Source organism: Geotrypetes seraphini, chromosome 11 (genome assembly GCF_902459505.1).
Source record: "Geotrypetes seraphini chromosome 11, aGeoSer1.1, whole genome shotgun sequence".
Classification (NCBI taxonomy): Eukaryota; Metazoa; Chordata; class Amphibia; order Gymnophiona; family Dermophiidae; genus Geotrypetes; species Geotrypetes seraphini.
The window spans coordinates 138,687,706-138,708,705 of record NC_047094.1 but is presented as its reverse complement, the minus strand read 5'-3'; the positions used below and the strand labels follow the sequence as shown (position 1 = coordinate 138,708,705).

General features: G+C 41.0%; 1 protein-coding gene and 1 long non-coding RNA gene across 4 annotated transcripts in view; one reads left to right on the top strand and one right to left on the bottom strand.

The window, feature by feature from the left end:
• Positions 1–4,391, top strand: part of MMP24 (matrix metallopeptidase 24) — a 75,662-nt gene extending 71,271 nt beyond the window's left edge. For both annotated transcript variants that reach the window (XM_033962643.1, XM_033962644.1), the window contains exon 9: positions 1,903–4,391. In XM_033962643.1, coding sequence (XP_033818534.1) covers positions 1,903–2,240 — 338 coding nt within the window. In that variant the 3' untranslated portion in view covers positions 2,241–4,391. The remainder of the gene's footprint in view (positions 1–1,902) is intronic.
• A 6,118-nt stretch (positions 4,392–10,509) lies between these two features.
• Positions 10,510–17,069, bottom strand: LOC117368930. 2 transcript variants are annotated; one of them, XR_004541037.1, is made up of 3 exons: positions 16,915–17,069; positions 16,621–16,693; positions 10,510–11,031 (listed from the first exon to the last, which is right to left on the bottom strand). It is a non-coding gene; the product is annotated as an uncharacterized LOC117368930 (long non-coding RNA). The 2 variants fall into 2 exon arrangements; XR_004541038.1 differs by having other exon boundaries at positions 10,510–11,025; positions 16,915–17,063.
• Between the last annotated feature and the right edge of the window lie 3,931 nt (positions 17,070–21,000).

Genomic DNA, 21,000 nt, shown 5'->3' with positions numbered 1-21,000 from the left:
TTGGAGCAGTTACAGGCGCCTCTGTTCTTTCTCCATAATGCCGTAGTAGAGGAAGTTGTAGTAGTCCAGGTAGGGCAATAAGATAACTTGTGCCACTGTTCTAAAGTTGTCCTGGGTCAGAGCTGATCTGATCGATCTTAATTGTCTTAGTCTGAAGTAGAATCCCTTTGCCAGGGATGTGATCTAGCTCCTGAAGGATAAGGAGGAGTCTAGGGTAACTCCTAGCACCTTAGAGGAGTCCAATATTGTGAGTACCTCGTCTGTAGATAGTAACAGTTCTTTGCAAGGTAGCTGACTGTAGTCCCCAAACCACAGTACTTTGGTCTTTTGATTGTTGATCTTCAGGAAATTGGTCTGGGCCCATTTACTTAGGTTTTCGACAGCAGATTTTATGAGGAACAGTGTCGTCTAGCAATTCTCTGGCTGCACAGAGTAAGAATATGTCATCTGCATAGGAGAAGAGGTGAATCTGAGGGAAGGGGAGGGTATTTCCCACTGTCCTCAAGTATATATTGAATAGGGAAGGTGAGAGAGGGGAGCCTTGTGGGATGCCACACGAGGACTCCCAACTCTGGGATCTCTGGCTGGTCTTCCAAACTTCATAAGACCTGTTTTTCAAGAACTGTGATAACCAGTTGAGGACTGTACCATGCAAGGCGGCTGAAATGTCAAATTGTAGCAGGACAGACTTTTTCCCTTTGCTCAGGTATGATTTGACTGTTGAAGTTAATTTTGGTAGTAGTGTTTCGGTGCTATGCATGGCTCTAAAACCGTGTTGCGAGCTGTGGAATCCGTCCACTTGGTTAAGGAAGTCTGTCAATTGTGTGCTGATGCAGAATTCCAACAGTTTTGCAGGCCAGGGTATTCCTGCAATGGGCCAGAAGTTCTCGACTCTAGTTAAATCGAGGCCTTGGGCTTTTGGTATAGGTGTCTGCTGTTATGCCAGATTCAAGAGCTCTCTTTGTTTTCTGCAAGGGTTGGAGACTCTTTATACTGTGTTGTCAAGTCCAGAAATTCCCAGTGTTTTCTCAGATTCAGTTGCTGTTCTGCAGTGTTTAGGGATTCTTCCTACTAACACTTCTCTGCCAACTTGTACACGAAGGGTTTCTGCTCTTCTACACTTATTGTATCTCATATGGTATGACAATGCATGATGGGATTCCTGATGATTAACAGTCTATAAACTTAATTTCAGGGATTTAACCATACTGAACTTTGTTTTGGTTTCCCGCTGCAAATATGGATTACCAATGTGAAATAAAGAATACATATCTATATTGCTGCCGCTTCCAAGTCACTCCTCCTGGACCTCCCCACACCCCATTGCCATGTAGCTTCCTTACCTCTGAATGACCCCTGTTCTGAACTGGCATTATTTTAATTCTGCCATTTAGACATGGGGATGCTTCTAAAATAAGGGCCTATGTCAACACATTAAAATATCTTAATAGATGGCAAAGGGGATGAGCAGAAGTAGAATATATAAATAGATATGGGGACTAATTGAGAAAACCTTGCACCTTCAATCTGTTGGCATAGCCTTATGGTTAATTTTGGCTGGACATTAAATTTTTCATTCATTCTCTGATCTGTCCTACCCCTGCCTTCCCCTACAAATCAAAATATAAATATCTGAGCTGCACCCTGATCCTCTAGCCCCTGCCAGCTAAATACCTTTTCCTGGCCAGAACTCTTCCAAACTGGGCAGCTTGTGGCAGTGTCCCAGAAGAGCTGCTGATGTCACCAGACATCCTCCCTCCAACTGCAACCCCCAACAACACTGGCAGCTACATGAGTTCAGCTAGAATGCAATATTTCCTCTTAATCTATATTTTATACTTCTTAAAATATTGGATTTGTACAGTTCAGATTTGTAACCAATTTGTTCTTCTTTTTATCTAGTTTATACCTATTTCTACAAAGGAAAGGAATATTGGAAGTTTGACAACCAAAAGCTGACTGTGGAACAAGGTTATCCAAGGTCAATCCTCAAAGACTGGATGGGCTGCAACCAAAAGGACGTGGACAGTCGGAAAGACCGACATCACATCCATGATGATGTGGATATCATGGTTACAATAAATGATGTGCCTAGTACTGTGAATGCCATTGCAGTGGTCATTCCTTGCATCTTGTCTTTGTGCATCCTTGTCTTGGTATACACAATCTTCCAGTTCAAAAACAAAGGAATCCAGCAAAATGTTACGTACTACAAACGGCCTGTGCAGGAGTGGGTATGACAGACTCAGGAATTTGCTTCAGACTACAGGGATCCTGCAGTGGTACCTGAATGGTGGATATTCTTATGGTGTTGATAGCATAGATGGACACAGAGATGGCCTTACACAGCGGAGCCTCTTTCATTAGTAAGAACTGCCTCAAACTTAGCTTCTTTTGGTGTGCCATTCTCTGCAGGCCTACTTTGTAATCAGATACCTCTTGTGGAACTCCTTCAGAACAAGAGCATCATTCTACATTGTTCTACATCTATCAAAAAGACACCAGCATTCTGCAGTGTAGCTAGACACCACTCAGATTTGCATTTCTATAGCTGTTGCATACAAGGATGAGGACCATGGCACTGTAACCCATTAGCTCTCTTTTAGCTGAATACAAGAACCAGGAACTCATCTGGCTACATCTTTCCAACAGCTGCTGGTCAGAACTTTTGTACAGATTGGGGACTACTAGTGATCACAGAATATTGACATTTGAGCCCAGGTTTATTAGTGGAGATGTATCTGGGAACCTCCACCACTTCTAGAAAGTTGTGAAAATAAGAAAATATGCCATGCTCTAATTGGATAGTTACTTGTGTTGCAAGAAATATTCCATTGGGTGGCCACAGCACCGTGAATTTGTCTACAGCATTAATCACTTTTGAGGTCTTGTGGTAGGTTGAATATTCAGAGGTTAGAGCATTGCTGTTTTCACGTCCACCAGTCTCAAAGTCTTTATGAGCCTGAAATGCTCAAACGTAGTCCCTAACTAAATAACTGTGAAGAACCCAAGTAGTTTTGTAGCCGTGGCAGGCCCGGCAATATTAAAGCCATGGTGTTGATCTCCCCTTCAACTGAAACTGTTAGAAAACTGAAGGGAGAAAACTGAAGGCATCTTCCTGATTAGAGAAAAAAATTGTCTTGACATATTCTGAGTAACAGCTGACAGAGAAGACACACACAGAATGCTCATTTTCAGCTTTTAGGGAGTATTCGGTATTGTATTCTAACTTTTTCCCTCCACTCTGCCTCCTTCCCACAGATATAAGGGGAGCATTTCAACCTTAGTCATTGAGTCAGATGTGTTGTAAAGCCTCTTTGATAGATATTGGTCCTGTTTACTAATGGTCTGATCTTGATAGGGTTTTTGCAGAGCACAGGCTATGATGATTTCTACATTTTTGGTGTAAGGGGGCTACAAGGTGTTGTAATATGTATACCAGCACTATACAGACACTTTCTCACAGTATTTCCATACCTAGAATATCTGGCCTTTCTGTAAATTGTTTTTCTATATTGCTTTTACATCTGTTGCTTATGTCATTGATGGAAAGTCTTCTAAATATTAGTTATCAGATGAAGAAATTATTTAATCAGTTGGAAACATTTATTGCACGGCATGCTGTGAGGCAGTCAAGGTATTAATGGATATTTGAATAACCATATCAAATAGGATCAGTTATATAGACAGAAGTTGATCCTAAGGGATACATATCTTTTGTGAGTCTGGAACGATGCACCTTGGCTGTTTTGTAGACTTAATTCATCATATGGCAGTAAGCTTAAACATTAAATGTACACTCTATTGGTAGCATAGAGTTCTCAACGGAGACATACATCAGACAGTGGTGGTACAACTACTGTAAAGGAAGTAACCATGGTACTGTATAGTCCATAACAGAGACATAAACAGGTCCAAGTAAGACTGTGGAGGAGGCACACAGTGAATCAGGAAATTGTAGTCATAGGTAGTCAGTAGAGGAGCAAAACAAACAGTAGTATTGATAGTCGGGCTACAGCACAGGCATGCAACAGATGCAGTTTAACATTTTTCAGGCTAAACCAGTGATACATACAGCAGAGTTGTGTAAAAGGTCACAGAAGTAGAGGTACACAGGCAATAGTGGTAAGTTTCTTTGCATCTCTGTTTAGGTAAAATATAGTTCTGTATTTTGTCTTCCAACTGAGGATTACACAATCAGCAGTTGTATATTACAAACTGGATCATGGATCAAACCCCAAAGAAGACAAAGAACCAGGTATTGAGGGAAATGTTATAAGAATTGCCGCTGCTAGGTCAGACCAGTGGTCCATCGTGTCCAGCAGTCCGCTCACGCGGCGGCCCCTAGGTCAAAGGCCAGTGCTCTAAATGAGCCCAGCCTCACCTGTGTACTTTCCAGTTGAGCAGGAACTTGTCCAACTTTGTCTTGAATCCCTGGAGGGTGTTTTTCCCTTTAACAGACTCCGGAAGAGCGTTCCAGTTTTCTACCACTCTCTGGGTGAAGAAGAACTTCCTTACATTCGTACGGAATCTATCCCCTTTCAACTTTAGAGTGCCCTCTCATTCTCCCTTCCTTGGATAGGGTGAACAACCTGTTTTTATCTACTATCCCCTTCAGTATCTTGAATGTTTCGATCATGTCCCCTCTCAATCTCCTCTTTTCGAGGGAGAAGAGGCCCAGTTTCTCTAATCTCTCGCTATATGGCAACTTCTCCAGTCCCTTAACCATTTTAGTCGCTCTCCTCTGGACCATTTCGAGTAGTACCGTGTCCTTCTTCATGGACGCAGTACTCTAGCTGAGGGTGCACCATGGCCCAGTACAGCGGCATAATCTTCTCTGATCTGTTCGTGTTCCCCTTCTTTATCATTCCTAGCATTCTGTTTGCCCTTTTCACTGCCGCCGCACATTGCTTGGACAGCTTCATCGACTTGTCGATCAGAACTCCCAAGTCTCTTTCCTGGGAGGTGTCTCCAAGTACCGCCCCGGACATCCTATATACGTGCATGAGATTTTTGTTACCGACATGCATCATTTTACACTTATCCACATTGAACCTCATCTGTCATGTCAATGCCCATTTCTCGAGCCTGATTATGTCACGTTGCAGATCTGAATAATTGCATTTAAGCATGTCAAGAGTTTGTCATATTTGAGGGCTGACATTTTGAACAAATGGGGTAGTAGTCAGCAATGCATCAGATTTTAGTAAAGGCTACATGGCATTTAACAACGCATATATTCAGCAGCACTGAACATCTCCAGCTCTATGGATAATGCCGATATTCAGCCACTAAGAGGGCAGTTCTAGAATTTGGCACAGACAGAGTCCATTCTGCAAAAGCAACAAGGGCACCAACTTTCCAGTATAGAAAACTAGTGTAAAACTTAAATGCGCCTGTATGCGTTATCTCAGAAGTTAAGTGCTAATGCATACATGTCATGTGTATAAATGTTAATCTTGCTCATACTCCATCTTTGGAAATACACTAAGCAGATGAATGGATTTTTGGTATGCATGTAATAGGTCTTTTCTGTTACCAATTAAGTTCTTCTCTTTTCAGTGTATATTTATTTATTTTGTAAACTGCCCTGATTAGAGACGGCTTGGTAGTATATTGTCTTTTAAATAAACATATTTACAGAATAGCACTCAGGCTGAAATTCAGCAGTGCACACGTATAGGTGCCCAAATCCATGTAAACAGTTATTATAAACATTTACATGATAATTGGCACATAAATGTTAAAACCACTGTTTTAAAATTAGCTGTATTTGTATAGTTGAATAGTTTCATTTCAGATTGCCTTTTTGTTGTGTACTAGTACAACATGTTATATCCTCAAAAACTGATGGATGTGCACAGTAGGAAACAAGAACAGCACCTCCATGCCAGCCTTTCCACAGTCTTAAATTAAACTATGTAGCTATGTGTAGAGTGGATGAATATTGCTGGCTATCCATAGAGTTAGAAAGAATTGGCATGGTGCTCCTTCACTCTACCCATCACTATCTGGGTAGTACCAGGTTGCTCTAGAAAGATTTCCAGTAGTACTATTTTGATAGTATTCAGAAAAAAATCAGAGTGGCTCTGCTGCCGTCAGTGGTACTAACATTGTAGTAAGATCAGCTTTTACCCCCCTTATCTTCAGCATTCCTCATGACTCAGTGCAACTACCCACTTTAAAGCTTTTTTTATTTTTTAAATCCCCCTTTCTAACACACATTCAAAGTTTTAAAATAAGTAGTTTTCTGTACCAGTGACTTTCAGCTTATATTGGTAATATTGACTCAGATACTTTTGATCTGGGCTGTCCTAATTCTTGCCTGGATACAGTGGCCCACTGGGTGGAGCAACACAGTTGGTATATATGTGTATGTATGTATGTATTTATTTTATTGATAATTGACTGCAATCAGCAAACAAAAATATTTCTGATTTCCTATACCACCTTTAACTGACAGGGCAGTGCACAGTCTAAAAACACAAAATGCAACTAGAAACAAGCTACAAATTGATAGGAAAGTATTTCACTCATAACAGCACATAAAGATACAGAGAATCCAACAGACAGTAGAGGATCCAGTGGTTGACATTCCCAAAGTCACGCCAAATTAGTCTAGTTAAAAAACCAAGTTTTAATAGCCGACTTAAAACCTTTCATGGAAAGCTCTCCCTGAATCGTCAGGGATAATGAATTCCAGAAGGCAGGAGCTATAACAAGGAATGTCTTACACATGTCTGAGACTTGTGGAGCAAAGGATAGTTGATAGTCAAAAGTGGTTCTGAGAATCTACCAGAGTTATTGTCATTCCTAAGAGCTGTAATTTGGATAATGGATGGAATAAAGCCCCTGTTAGCCAACAGGCTACACTTTTCTCTGGATTGACAACTAGGTGATTCTCTGAGAGCTATCGAGCAATTTTTGTCTAAACAGACTGAAGTGATGTGATATTGGGTTTGTCTGGATAAGTACGAAATAAAAGAATATTGTCTACATAAATATGAAAAGAAATGGCAGTTTCTTGAATTATTATTGCCAGTAGCCTCAGAAACAAATAGAACAGGAAGGGACAAGTGGGACTCCACAGTGCAGGTTTTGGATCTTCAAAGTAGAAGCCAGCATAAGAACAGCAAAGGTCCAATCCTAAAGAAAGGATTGGAACCAACAGAAAGAAGCAAATGGTTGATCAGGTTGAAAGCAACTGATAAGTCTAAAGACATGGCAAGAGTTATTCAATTTTGTTCCAGACATAAGTGTGAGCCTAAGCACTGAAATTACTGTTTCCATACCACAGTGAGACGTAAAGCTGGGATTAAAAAAAAAAAAAACCACACCCCTTTCCATCCAGGACATTCCTGCTACCATGGAAAGACTATCCTTGTTCACCTCGACTAATATTTAAATTTTAACATCCATATCTCTGTCCTTGTTTGTTTTTCTCTTTTACTGCTTACTTAAGATCTATTTTCCCAGGTACTCACAAAGCTTTTAGTCCACACTTTAACTTCCTTCTTAATTGATTTACAATTAATCAATGTGGCAAATATTAAGATGGGTTATTTTATCACTTGAAGTTGTAAATAAAATGGGTCCTTGTACTAAAATAGCATAACTTGTGGGTTGCCATTTTAACCATGTTGATAACTATACCCCTAAAAAGTCTTAACTGTAGCCCACATTGACATTTTACCATGGATCCCATTATTTGACCTTTAAGCTCGCATCGTTTTGTTCTTACATTGTTTAAATACATTTTAATTTCTAACATGGTTTTAGAATTTTATCGCGGCTCACTGTAGCATTGACTTGAGAGCCTATACATTTACTCAAAACATCATTTGATATTACTTAGAAGACTCTCAAGACTCCTGAAGCAGGCCTGTTTGGCCGAAACATGTACATGTCGAGTCACTGAGTTACTGGATAAATAAAGTCATTTGAACCATTGGATGAGTAAAAGGACATTTTTACAGTAGTTTGTAGTCATCAGTCTGATTAGGACAAGTCCACTCCATATTTTACGTATGTTAACAATAAAATAACATATCTTAATCCACTGGAAAATCACAGCTAATTGTATTCTGTCCTTATAATACATACTGGCTGTTTTGTTAGGTTAAACCAAATCAACATCTATATAAGAATCACTTTTTAATGGTAAGCTGTTTATTACAAATAAGGAAACAAGGAATTTACTGTAGATAGCTGAAATCAAGGATGCTGCAATAATTCTGGTTCAATATACATGTGATGAACCCTTCTATTGATTCTTCAGTTGAATATAAACTGTAAGAACTCAAATGTCATTTACAGAGGAAGAGAGCGTGAAGGAAAGCAATGAAGCAGCTTGTTTTCTCTGTCAAAAATAGAGATATCTGCCTCAGCAGGAAGGCTACAAGCGATTACCCACAAGGACCAATGCTTGCCCTGGGATCTGGACACTCTTTGGGAGTCTGCTGGATACTTTTGCCCTGGAAGCAGGATACTGGGTTGGATAAGCATTGGTTATAACAATTCCATGAAGATTGGAGCAGTGGAAAGAAAGCCCTACACTGAAGCAGTTACTACAAAACCTGGTCATTTTTAGGGGGAGGTCCTGAACACATTCTTTTTTTGATAAGACTTAAGTGATTTGCATTTTGTTAGTCTAGTATGACCTTTGTTCTGGAGATTGAAGTTTGAAGTCTATGAAAGAAAAATCTTTGAGTAAAATACCAAACAGGATCATCAAAAAGTCTGTATTAACTGCAATTAACTGTCTGCTGTTTGAGGGCCCGACTTCCCCCCCCAAAAAAAAATTAGGAAAGGTTGTATAATGACTACAGTATTTATGCTTTGCCAAAAAGAAAAATTATGTTCCTTACCTAATAATTTTCTTCCTTTAGTCACAGCAGACAAATCCAGAGACGAGCAAGTTGTGTCCATCCACCAGCAGGCAGAAATAGAGAACACCAAACTGAACTCTATCATATATAGGAAGAAAGTAGCAGGAAGGAAGAAAAGCCAGTCAGCCAATAACTCCAGCGGGCCAATCCCTATGGAGCAAAGGCAAAGCCCGAAATGAACAGAAAGGACACGCGGAGGCCCTACCAGGTGTACACCTGGCGTAATTTTTAGTCACCTATATCCTTCTATGCCTCTTAAGACATAAGAAGCTGACCCAGCGGAGGCAACGTCTTATGTTCTTATGAGGCATAGAAAGATATAGGTGACTAAAAATTACGCCAGATGTACACCTGGTAGGGCCTTCGCATGTGCGGATCGCCGGACTAGATGGACCGAAGGTCTGATCCGGAGATGGCGCTTCTTATGTTGACAGGACTCTGGATTCATATGAGGTGACTAAAGGAAAGAAAATCAGGTAAGAGCATAATTTTTCCTTCCTTGGCATCAGCAGCAGATGAATCCAGAGATGACTGGGATGTAGCAAAGCAGTCTTCAGTTGGGCAGGATGAGGAACGAATCATAGGCCAAAAATACCAAACCAGCCTGGCCTAAATCCCCCAGAGAATTGTAAGAAGGGCAAATTAGAACCACCGGGTGCCCGAGCACCCAAAAGACCATCACCAAACAGAATCAAAACAGTCCAATTATCGAGAGAAGGAAGCGCCCCATCACAACCCCCATCCCCAAGGTAGCAAGAATAAGGAGTGCAGTACCCAAAGCTTAGGCAAGCTGCAGAGCAGAGTACAAGCATCCTCCCCACAGGGAAGGAGCTGCGCCAAGGATACTCCCTCCAACAGCCAGGAGGGCTACTCACTGGACCACCAGCAAAGAAAGTTTGCCCGAGAGATGGCTAAAGCCAGAGCAAAAAATGCGCTCAACATTGGAAAGGGAAGTATGCCCTGCAGACTGACAAAGGGCTAAAGTCCACAGCACTACACTGAGCTGTGCTCCATAAAGGAGTCACCCATAGTTTCCAGAAATGGATCTTGATGTGTGGGGGCCCACTGAGGAGAGGTGCAGCAAATATCCACACTCAACATCCAGGGATGGAGCTGTGTTGATGCACCCAGAGGACTTGCACTATACCACCAGAAAATAGGCAGTGCCAGACAGCCAGTTGTAGCTGTGCACTTCATTCGGAGATGGGGCCGTACCACATAGGCAGCCAGAACTGCTCTCCCCATGGAGAGACAGATCCGTGCTGAACCCAAGGCTGCAGCCTATACTCAGGATTACAGCAGCGCCAATAACGCCACACATCTGGCCAACTTGCAGACAGAGCTGTTTTTTATCTTCCGAGATGGCGCAGTGCCACCAGGCAGCTGGAGCAGGGAGAAATATCCTGTACCAGAGCTGTGCCAAGGCAGCTGGGTCAGTGCTCAACAATCAGAGCCAGCAGTGTCAACCAACAGCTGGATTTGTACTCAACATCCAGATATGGAGAGGTCTTAAACCAAAAAAGTCCTCCCAGCTGACCTGAGACTTCAGTTCAAAATTAATTTTTGAGGTGCTTTAAGAAATAAATAAACAATTGCAAAAAAAAAAGGCCACACAGTAGAATGATGATTTTGAAACATTTTTCTTGCAAAATTTTACTTTTCAAAACAAATTTACATAACAAAAAGCTAAATCAAAACTACACAGCAAAAAGGTTCTCTTTTTATAAATCTGAATGAAATTTTCACTGCACAAATAAAACTAAAATGTATACACATGCACACTGGAAATAAAAATGAAAAGGATATCTCATGCGATTCAGATGAACTGTTTTATTTGGTAGAGCCAGACACTAATTTTCACATATTAATATCATTACAACAGGGTTTTTCAACAAACTACAGACACTTATAAATAAAACCTAAATGGGTTCATTCTAGTACCAATTAGTGCAAGTAATCATGAATCGCATGTCATCTACTTTCTTGTTTCCAATCTGACACTGAGGTAAATCACATGTTCCCAATGGTTTTGAGTTTTTTGCCTCAGGCTCTGAAGTCTTAATGTCTTCTTTCTTGTTTGGATCTGGAACATTGCTTATATCCTTCCTGTGTTCCTCACTTTCTTGTTCATCCATTCCTGTAACTTGAGGGAGAGGTAAATAAGAACTCTGGAACCCCAAGGTACATCTGAAGACAGCTATAGCTAAACAGTGTTTTCTCCAGAACTTTTTGCTTCATTTAAGATGTTCTACACCTTTAAAAATTGCAATTTTGTTGCGATTAAGGCCCCTTACCCTCTCTCTCTTAGATTCAACCATAAAATCCTGTTTTGAGATCCTTGCTGATGTTAGATGTTTTTGATTGACTGAGAACTTAAAGCTGTTTTAAACTGTTCTAAGTTGCTTTATATATTTTAAGACTCCCCTTTGTAATTATTCATTCCAATCTTTCAGATTAATTCTAAGAAATTTTTTTGAAGCTTCTTTTTTTTGGCTTGGACCCCTCATGCATAATAAGGTCATGTGACCAGAGCAAGTCCAAAGAAAGCCGAGTGTAAGAATAGGACTGCTTGAAACAGCAAGACTGTGGAATGTTTGAGAGGCAGAGCAACATAAAAGTGTGGCTTTTTGGACCTGGAGCCACCTTCCTGTTTTAGAGTCATTTTATTGCGTTGTTAATAGAGAATGACACAGGAAAAAGAGCTGTTGCTGTTTCACCCGCGAGCTTCATACTTAGCATCCATACAAACCTCAAACAGGTATGATTTATAGATAGATAGATAGATATACACACACGGTATTTGTATTAAAGTATAAAAGGGAACACCATTCTTTACAACTATGAGGCATCCAGCCTACACCAGCATAACCTGAACTTAAAAAAAAAATACCAAAAAATCTGAACAGGTAAAGAGGAGACATTTTGTTCAAAAGGCCTCTTTTAATTTAAAAGAACTAGGAACCATTTTCTCTCATCCTTCAGCTTGCCTGCTTCTCCCCCTCCTCCCAACCCAAAGTTGGATTTACCATTAAGGTATATAAAGCAGTTACTTACTGTAACAGGTGTTATCCAGGGACAGCAGGCAGATATTCTCAACATATGGGTGACATCATCCATGGAGCCCCGATGCGGACAGCCTCGCAAGCAGACTTGCTTGAAGAACTATAGAAAGTTTGCAACTGCCACACTGCGCAAGTGCCTTCCTACCTGACGTAGGGCGCGCGTCTCAGCGTCTCCTCAGTTCAGATAGCTAGCTATGAAGCCAACCAGGAGAGGTGGGTGGGTTGTGAGAATATCTGCCTGCTGTCCCTGAAACGGTAAGTAGCTGTGCTTTATCCCAGGACAAGCAGGCAGCATATTCTCAACATATGGGTGACCTCCAAGCTAACCAGAATGGGATGGTGGAGCGTTGGCAATTCAGGAGAATAAATTTTGTAATACTGCTTGGCCAAAGTGGCCTTCCTGTCTGGAAAAAGAATCCAGACAATAATGAGAGGTGAATGTATGAACCGAGGACCAAGTAGCAGCTTTGCAGGTTTCCTCAGTAGGAGATCTAAGGAAAGCTACAGATGCCGCCATGGCTCTAACTTTATGGGCTGTGACTTGACCCTCTAGATGCAGTCCAGCCTGAGCATAGCAAAAAGAGATGCAACAAGCCAACCAGTTGGAGATGGTTCTCTTGGAAACTGGATGTCCCAACTTGTTTGGATCAAAGGAGACAAAAAGTTGGGGAGAAGATCTCTGTGGCTTAGTTCTTTGCAAGTAGAAAGCCAAAGCACGCTTACAGTTCAGAGTATGAAGAGCTGTTTCTCCAGGATGAGAATGAGGCTTTGGAAAAAACACTGGAAGAACAATGGATTGATTGAGATGAAATTCTGAAACCACTTTAGGTAAAAATTTAGGATGAGTACGGAGGACCACCTTATCATGATGGAATACTGTGAAAGGTGGGTCCGCTACTAAAGCTTGTAGCTCACTGACTCTGCGAGCAGACGTGAGAGCAACGAGGAAGACTACTTTCCAAGTGAGATATTTTAGATGAGCCGAAGATATTGGTCGGTGGCATAAACTTTGGCGGGATTGGTTCTTTTTAAAGAAGACTCCACGAGAATAGATTGATGGGATAATTGAGACTTCTCAAATCCCTTACAATGGACCATCTTATATCAAGATTCCATCTTTGCTGGCACAGCGGGAAAGGAATATGGTGTATCAAGATTTCTTTTGAAAGATTGAAAAAGAATGCCATTCATGGGTAATTTGAGAGAATCCCTAGAAGGATGAGATATACCCAGTTCTTCCAAATATTCCTTAGAATATTTTGAGTCAGATTCCAAAGTGATGTTAAGATCCTTTCTCATTTGGCATAGAAATTTGGTAAAGGACACCAGATCTGAAGAGGTATGACCTCATTCAGGAGGTGAATGAGAGCCCCTCGAGGTACCTTTCACAGCAGAGAACGAAGGTGAAGCCTCTCTGAAGTATTGATACCTGAGATTTGAATCCATAGGCAAAGGTGAAGACAAATGCCCACTTCTGGAATGAGAAAGAAAGCCTTGTAGAAGAACTCGACTGATGAGAATGGTGAGGCTCTACAACAGATCTCGACAAAGGAGTTGGTGATCTCGAAGAGTCTTGATGCCTTGATAAATGAGACATGTCTCAAGAAGACGACCTGGGGCTCGAATCATGGTCCCATGATTGAGTCGGATCCACCCTCAAAGATGAATGTCGAGGAGTCCTCGTCCTGTGCCTCAAAAAGGGCAACGCCTTATGTGAAGAGGTAGGACTGGAAGTCGGAGAACAATGTCAAGACCCTGAAAAGGGCTCAACTCCTTCTTTAGAATGTGTAGAATGATCTCGAGGCACTCTCAAGGACTCGACTCCATGCATAGAGTGCAAAGAGCTCGAGGCACTCTCAAGGACTCAACTCCTTGCACAGAGTGTGTAGATTGAGCTCAAGGCACTCTCAAGGACTCGACTCCTTGCATAGAGTGTGTAGATTGAGCTCGAGGCACTCTCAAGGACTCAACTCCTTGTATTACTGCTGAGTGCTCAGGCTGGACTGCAGGAAGCAGAATCGAGGCAGGAGTCAATTTGACAAGCATGTTACCAAACTCCTGATGCAGAATAGTTTCCAACATATTCTGCAAAGCTGGCACGAGACCACTGGATCTGGTACAATTAGTGTGGCTATGGACTCTGAGAAAAACGACCTCGAGGAAGAGTGTTGCCTTGATTTTGAGACATGGTTCCTGGGTAGCCTCAGACCCACTGGTTCTAAGGGTGGCATTTCCAGAGGGATTGGTTTAGCTATCTTATCTGACGGAGACACTGAGGATAACGGTGTCTCAGAAGAAGATTTAGCTGATTTCCCCAAAGACTTCCCCATCGAGGAAGGTTTGAGTGAGGTTGAGGTTGAAGGTTTTGGCCCCGTAGAAGACTTTGATGGAGTCGAGGTCAGGGCCGGAATCGGGGTCAAGGCCTTAAGTAAAGGCAGATCCATTCCCCCGAATATTTTTTCAATCTGAACTCGACGACATTTAAGGGCTCAATTTTAAAGTGTAGCATAGCGGGTGCACGACTCCGGACGATGGTCAGGTCCTAAACACTATACACACCACTTATGTGGGTGAGGGATGGAGATCGCGCGTTGATATCGGCTACACTATGGAATGAAACACGGCCACGGCGAAATCAAAGATTGCTGGCTGAGGCCACGGAGTAGGCCCCACCATTGACATGATCGAAAAAGAAATCAAAGATCGCTGGCTGAGGCCATGGAGTAGGCCCCGCCATGACATGATCGAAAAAACTTAGAACCGAAGAGACGCGTGCCCTATGTCGAGCTGGAAAGCACTCGCCGCGGTGTGGCAGTTGCGAACTTTCTAAAGTTCTTCAAGCAAGTCTGCTTGTGAGGCTGTCCACATTGGGGCTCCATGGATGACGACACCCATATGTTGAGAATATGCTGCCTGCTTGTCCTGGAATAATCAACATTGTTGCTTTTTTTATTAGACTCATTTGAACCCCATTGTCTCAACAAGCTGACTAAATGAAAAGTAATTTTGTGAATGAACTTATGTCACCATGCCAATGGTTGCATCCTTTCATTGGCTGTTGCTCATTAGCTAAATGCTAGCGCCATTTTTTTTGACAATATGGTTTTGATAGTATCATGAAACCATCTTGAAAATAAGTTATATTGGTCTTGAATATACACTTTTTAATAACAATGATAATGGTTGATAATACAGAATGAAACAGCACGCTCCTGATGAAGCCTTAAATATGAAACATTTAGGCCACCGTCGGGAAGATAAGTGAGGGGTTTTGGTTTTTTGGGGCATTTTGTTAGGCTGCTGTAAGTAAACAACATACCCTTTTGAATAAGGAATACATCATAAAAAGCAAAAATACTTTAAAAAAAAAATTGTATTAAATGAAGTTTTTTGACTCATGATAAGAATTCACCCCTACAATGTGTATTATTGACACAAAGATGTTTTCACAGTGATCTTGAGATCTTTTTCCTCGTATTTTTGATATATTCATCATTGTCATTTCTTTGTGTTCACTAGGTTGTGCTCTTCTTCACCAGCAGCACAGCTCTGGAGGATTTGTGCAGAAATATTAAAAAGTTAAATCAATCAAGCTATGGAGCCACTGGGATACATCCTAAAATACTAAGGGTTTTTTAAATTGCCGGCTGCTGCGGTAAAAGCTCCAATGCTCATAGAATTCCCAAGAGCTTTTACCACAGTGGCTGGCAATAAAAAACCCTAATGCAGCTTGATATAAGGGGACCTAAATGAGATCAAAGCAGCCCTGGAAAGCAACCCTCTGGGTCTGGCGAAAGGCAGATGTTCTCCATCTTCAAATATACGTTTATATGATTCTCGATATGTTGTCTTTCTGTGGTACAACCAAGGCAGTTTCCATATTAGATATTTTCTTCCAGAGAAGTTATGGGTTGATTAGCCTTATCTTGGTGGCAAGAAAATAAACAATATCTAGAATTCATCAAGTTGCAAGATTTGAGATCATGCCAAAGAACCCTACTCTGGATTAGGAACGACTAAAGGACAGAGTCCAGAGAATAGGGTTAAATGATCAGTTTTCTCAATATAAGGTTAACAACTCGGTGCAACCTCAGGAATTTATACTGGGACCAGTGCTTTTTAAGATATTTACAAAATGGTCTGGAAACGGGGGTGAGGCTCATTGTATCTACAGACATCAAATTAATCAAAGTTGTTAAATCAAATGTAGATTGTGAGGATTGAAAGATCCTTTTGCAATAAGCAGACATTAAAATAGCAAATAAAATTCAATGTGGATAAGACCAAAGTAACGCACATAGAGAAGAATACAGTACACTTCTCCCTCCGTATTCGTTACGATAGGCAATTAACAGAACCGCAAATATAGAAAAACCGCAAATAACTTTTTCATGTTATTCGCTGTTTTCTGTTAAAAACCATCGTGCGAATAACCTGGTGGGAAGCCTGAAGGAGAGGCAAAACACGGTGAAGAAAATGCTGGGAATTGGCGATTTCTCTATGCAAGCTGATGTCATTTGGGGGGAGGAGCCAGCAAGCTAAAAACCGCGAATACGGAGGGAGAAGTGTCATTGCACACGGTAGCTAGGGGATGCTGGGCTGCATATTAGGAGTCACCACCCAAACTCAGCTGACTGGAAAATTAAAGAGCAAAATTCTGCCTCACTTACCTAGGAACGTACTTTCTTAAAATAGATTGCACTTGTGATCCAAAGTCAGATTTGAAGAGGGCGAGGATGATGCCTGTGGCAAGAGAAAACGTTTTTGCAATATTAGCAATTTTGGTCTCTTCTCCTAATTCCCCTCCCCCCCCCCTTTTTACAACAGGAAACCGCTTCGACGCGCATAGGAATTAGTTCTATGCGCGTTGGTTGTTTTTTTTTTAGTAATTCCGAGACAGGCCCTCCGCTTTTTCAACGCGGGGTTAACTGTGAGCGTAGAGCGCTAAACCGAGCCCCATCTACCTGACGGCTTCTCTCTCACACACTTTGCCCGCCATTCTCCTCAGAAGCCTCGTCCCGCCCTCCGCTGAGGCCACTTCCTTTTTCCGGCGGAGCGGTTGGCGTAGGACCCGCCCACGCAAAGCGCAGAGAGCTCCCGTCCTGCGGACTCCACCGCCCACCTTTTGAGATGAGCCTTTCGCGCCTCCTGCGCGCGGAAGGCAGTTGGACGCAGGTGACTGGAGCAGTTGGGCATTTCTTTAAGAAGCTGACGTTGTCCTCCCTAGGAAACCCCAGACTTTCACGGCTCTGTACTTTAAGAACCTTTTAAAGAGTCCCTGTTCTACCCTACTCAAAGAAAATCCATTCTTGCTCGGGTTACTTTAGTTCAGTGTTTCTCAATTTCTTCAAGCCTAACAAATACCAAAGAAAACCAAAAAAACTCTGTGGAGTGACGATGTGCCTAAATGGACTTTATTTAAAAGTATCAAAGTTCCAAAGATACACTAAAATCATCCACATAAGAGCCTTAAAAGACCTAGTCCGCTAGGGATACAGGACCCAACACGGTCCGCGTTTCAACAGAAAGTCTTCTTCAGGGGTCCCTGGGGTGTAGGGTCATGAAATGGTTAACTGTTGTTTAAAGTATTGCTCTGGCCTACATAACTGAAGAAAGTTTACAATCTATTGACTTCATCTGCCTAAAATGTATGTTCCTGCCTTACCACGTTGTAAGCTAAATAGATAAGAGTTTGAGCCATGATGTACCCTGCCCTTCTGTACATTAGAGAATGACACGGTGACAAAATTCATCACCGTTCCCGTCCCCGCGGGAAACCATCTTCATGTCATTCTTTAAGGAGAGAGGAAAGAATCAGAGTATAATTGGGCACAACCACTGACCCGCAAGCTTTGCTTTGAAGAATGCTGGTGTAGAAGGTCCGAGGTTGAAATAGACACTACAAAATGACATGGGATTATTTCCCACGGTTATCCACGGGGACGGGAACGGTGATGAATTCTGTCACCGTGTCATTCTCTACTGTACATTTAACATTTAGAACTGTAAGAGTTAGATAAGTGACCTGCTAGTGTGAGCTTAGGACCAATAATAATTGTAGAAATTTATAGAAGTAACAAATGAAAATTGTAGTTTTTGCATATATTAGTTTGCGAAAAGGGCATAAAAGTCCATGTATTTCCTGTTTCTGACACTCTAGTAGGCAGGCTATTAACTGCACTAGAGTCCGGTATACCGTAATAAATCTCTTGTACTTTCTTCACACCTCTGACTTTGTGTGTCCAAATCACCTTTCAGGGGGTCCTATAAAGGTGAGTACGTGGGAAACAATTGTGTGGTGAGCCAGAAGTGAGACACTGCTTGCATTTGCACACAATTGTTTCCCACGTACTCACCTTTATAGAACCCCCAGGGACCCCTGAAGAAGACTTTTTGTTAAAATGCAGACCGTGTTGGGTCCTGTATCCCTAGCAGACTAGGTCCTTTAAGGCTCTTATGTGGATGATTTACTTTTATGTGGATATAATTATTTTATGTGGATGATTTTAGTGTACCTTTGATACTTTCAAATAAAGTCCATTTAGGAACATCGTCACTCCACAGAGTTTTTTTGGTTTTCTCTGGATTTTCTTTTTTTTTTTACATATCTTGGGGTCAATTCCTTTTGTTTTTTGCTAACAAATACCAACCCAGTAGGCCCCAAACCCACCCCATAATAATAGTAGTAATTGTAATGCAAGTTCTTCCATCCATTTTTCATATACACACAATGGCAACCATAAAATTTAAAAAAAAAATAAAAAAGCACTCCAAGCTAATAGTGGTTTTGTTGGGGTGGTAGTATATGGAGCTCCAGATTGCTCCTACCCTAACAAATGAACTTTGGCACAGCCCAGTGGTCTATCTGCATGATGAGGAAGGTGAAATTTAGGCTTACCTATTAATATCCATTCCTTTCCTGAGAGACTGGCTAGTTACAAAGTTCTCCTTAGGGGCCTGTGCTGGTCTCTGCTGCTTCCTCAGGATTATGTTAAAGAACAGATTAAATTACAGTAGGTCTGTGTAAGTTTGCCAAGGTTCACAGTGGGGATTTCAGGTTTTTGCATTCTAGGTCTCCTTTGTTTCTCTTAGACTTCGACTAAGCAGTTTCAGGTTGCGCCACTTATTATATTGGTGATGTCACTCATACTTGCTTTTTCTCTACTTTGATGTACTGCTCAAGGGCCATAACTTAATGTTATTTGGACTGGTCTATCAGGCCCAGAGGCCTTCCTTTTAATTTTCTTCCCTTAAGCTCAGCCTTTGAAGGGATAGCCACAGACAGAGGAAGAGATGATAGACCTGGCCAGGCCAGGCCAGGCAAAAGGGAGGGAAGGATGTCAGACCTCTATTTTGCAAGCTAGAGTTGAGCTGGTGTGATGGTGCTGGACAATCTGTGGAAGGTCAGGGACTTTCTGTGCTCTCCTCCCTCTACAGCTGTGCACCTCTTTGCAAATGAAAGGATTCCAGGATAACAGTGCTTCTGTGAGTTGTGCATGGGTTAATGTAGAATGACAAGGAGCAGGCATACTAATGATGGAATCTAGCTAGAAGATTCAAGATAAATTCATAGAAGCATTTTTCCCTACTCAGTGCACAATTACACGTGAGCTTGTTGCCAGAACACAATAATCAGTTGTGGTAAAAAAAAAAACAACAACAAAAAAAAAGGCCTTAGACAACATCCTAAAAGCGAACTTCATAGAAGAGAAACCTAAGAACTCTCAAATGTTGAGTTTACAGTCAATTCACTAGGAAGGGAGAAAATCTTAATCATATTTTCCATATCTATAAATTATCTTCAGATTCTAAACTGACTCAGAGATGCAAGGAACTAATTTACAGTCAACACTGGTTTCCTTTATTAAATGCATTCTAGTAAGACAGAGTTTCTTGAAAACAGAACAAAAGTATTGTGTTTGGAAATCTCTCATTTTCAGTCTTTACCTTTTATCAGCAGATATTATTACCATGTACAAATATGAAGGACATTCTATTGTTTTTAATGAAGATAGCATAAGTTTGTAATTACACTCTTAAACTCATGCTGGAGTAAGTGAAGGAACTTAAGATGTGGCCTGTAGTGAAATAGATTCTTTTGAATAATTGTCTTTTAGAATCATCACAAAATGTAATTAGCTCTAGGCCCCCTCTCTTGGTGACCTTTTCTTCATTACAGGACAAAATTAAGTTACTTAATCTTTTGGTAAGAAAGATGAAGAATTCTGTAGCCAGCTCATCCAGTGTTTTTTGGATGTGGCGAGAACAAATTAAAAGAGGGGTGCGTGCAAACAATCTAGTTTTCAAGCCCAGTCAATTCTTTTCCATCCTGTCCCCCTTTATAGTGCTACCATCCCCAGAGTTTTCTTTCCCTTTTCCATAACCAACCCAGTGATCACAACCAATTGTGTAAATGCAATAAAAACATTTTCTTAAACACTATGTTAAGTAACTAAATAAAAGTCCACTGTTCCACCAAGTTGATGCTGGAGGTGTCCCCGGCAGAAATGGATGTTTTATCACCGGGACCACATTCCCCAGCCCTCTGCCCACCTCCATAATGGCAATTGGAGCTATTTTCTTTTTGCAGTATCCTTGCAAGTATTTGATATGTTGTTGGTTTGTTTTTTTAAAATCCCTGCCAGCTTAAATGATTTCTTACAGAACATATCTTTGTCATAATGAAATAGGTAGGGAGGGATTGGGAGGGGGGGGTTATTTTATTTATATTGGTCATACATATTAAATGAATTACATATTATTTAGAACATTATAAAATATGTATATAAATATGATATGTTGTACTTAAAGTGGTCATGAAGGTAAATCAAGTGTGTATTTATAAGATCATATACATTTTTCTGATACACTTGTTGTAATATGAAAAAATGATTAAAGAAATGATATAAAAAAAAATATAAATGGGTGTGTGGGAAGGGATTCTTTTATATTTTAATGATTATAAGTAAGATTGTCAAGTGATTTGTTAAAAATTTTTCTGACTGATTATTATACACTTGTTGTAAGATATGAAAATGAATAAAGATTTA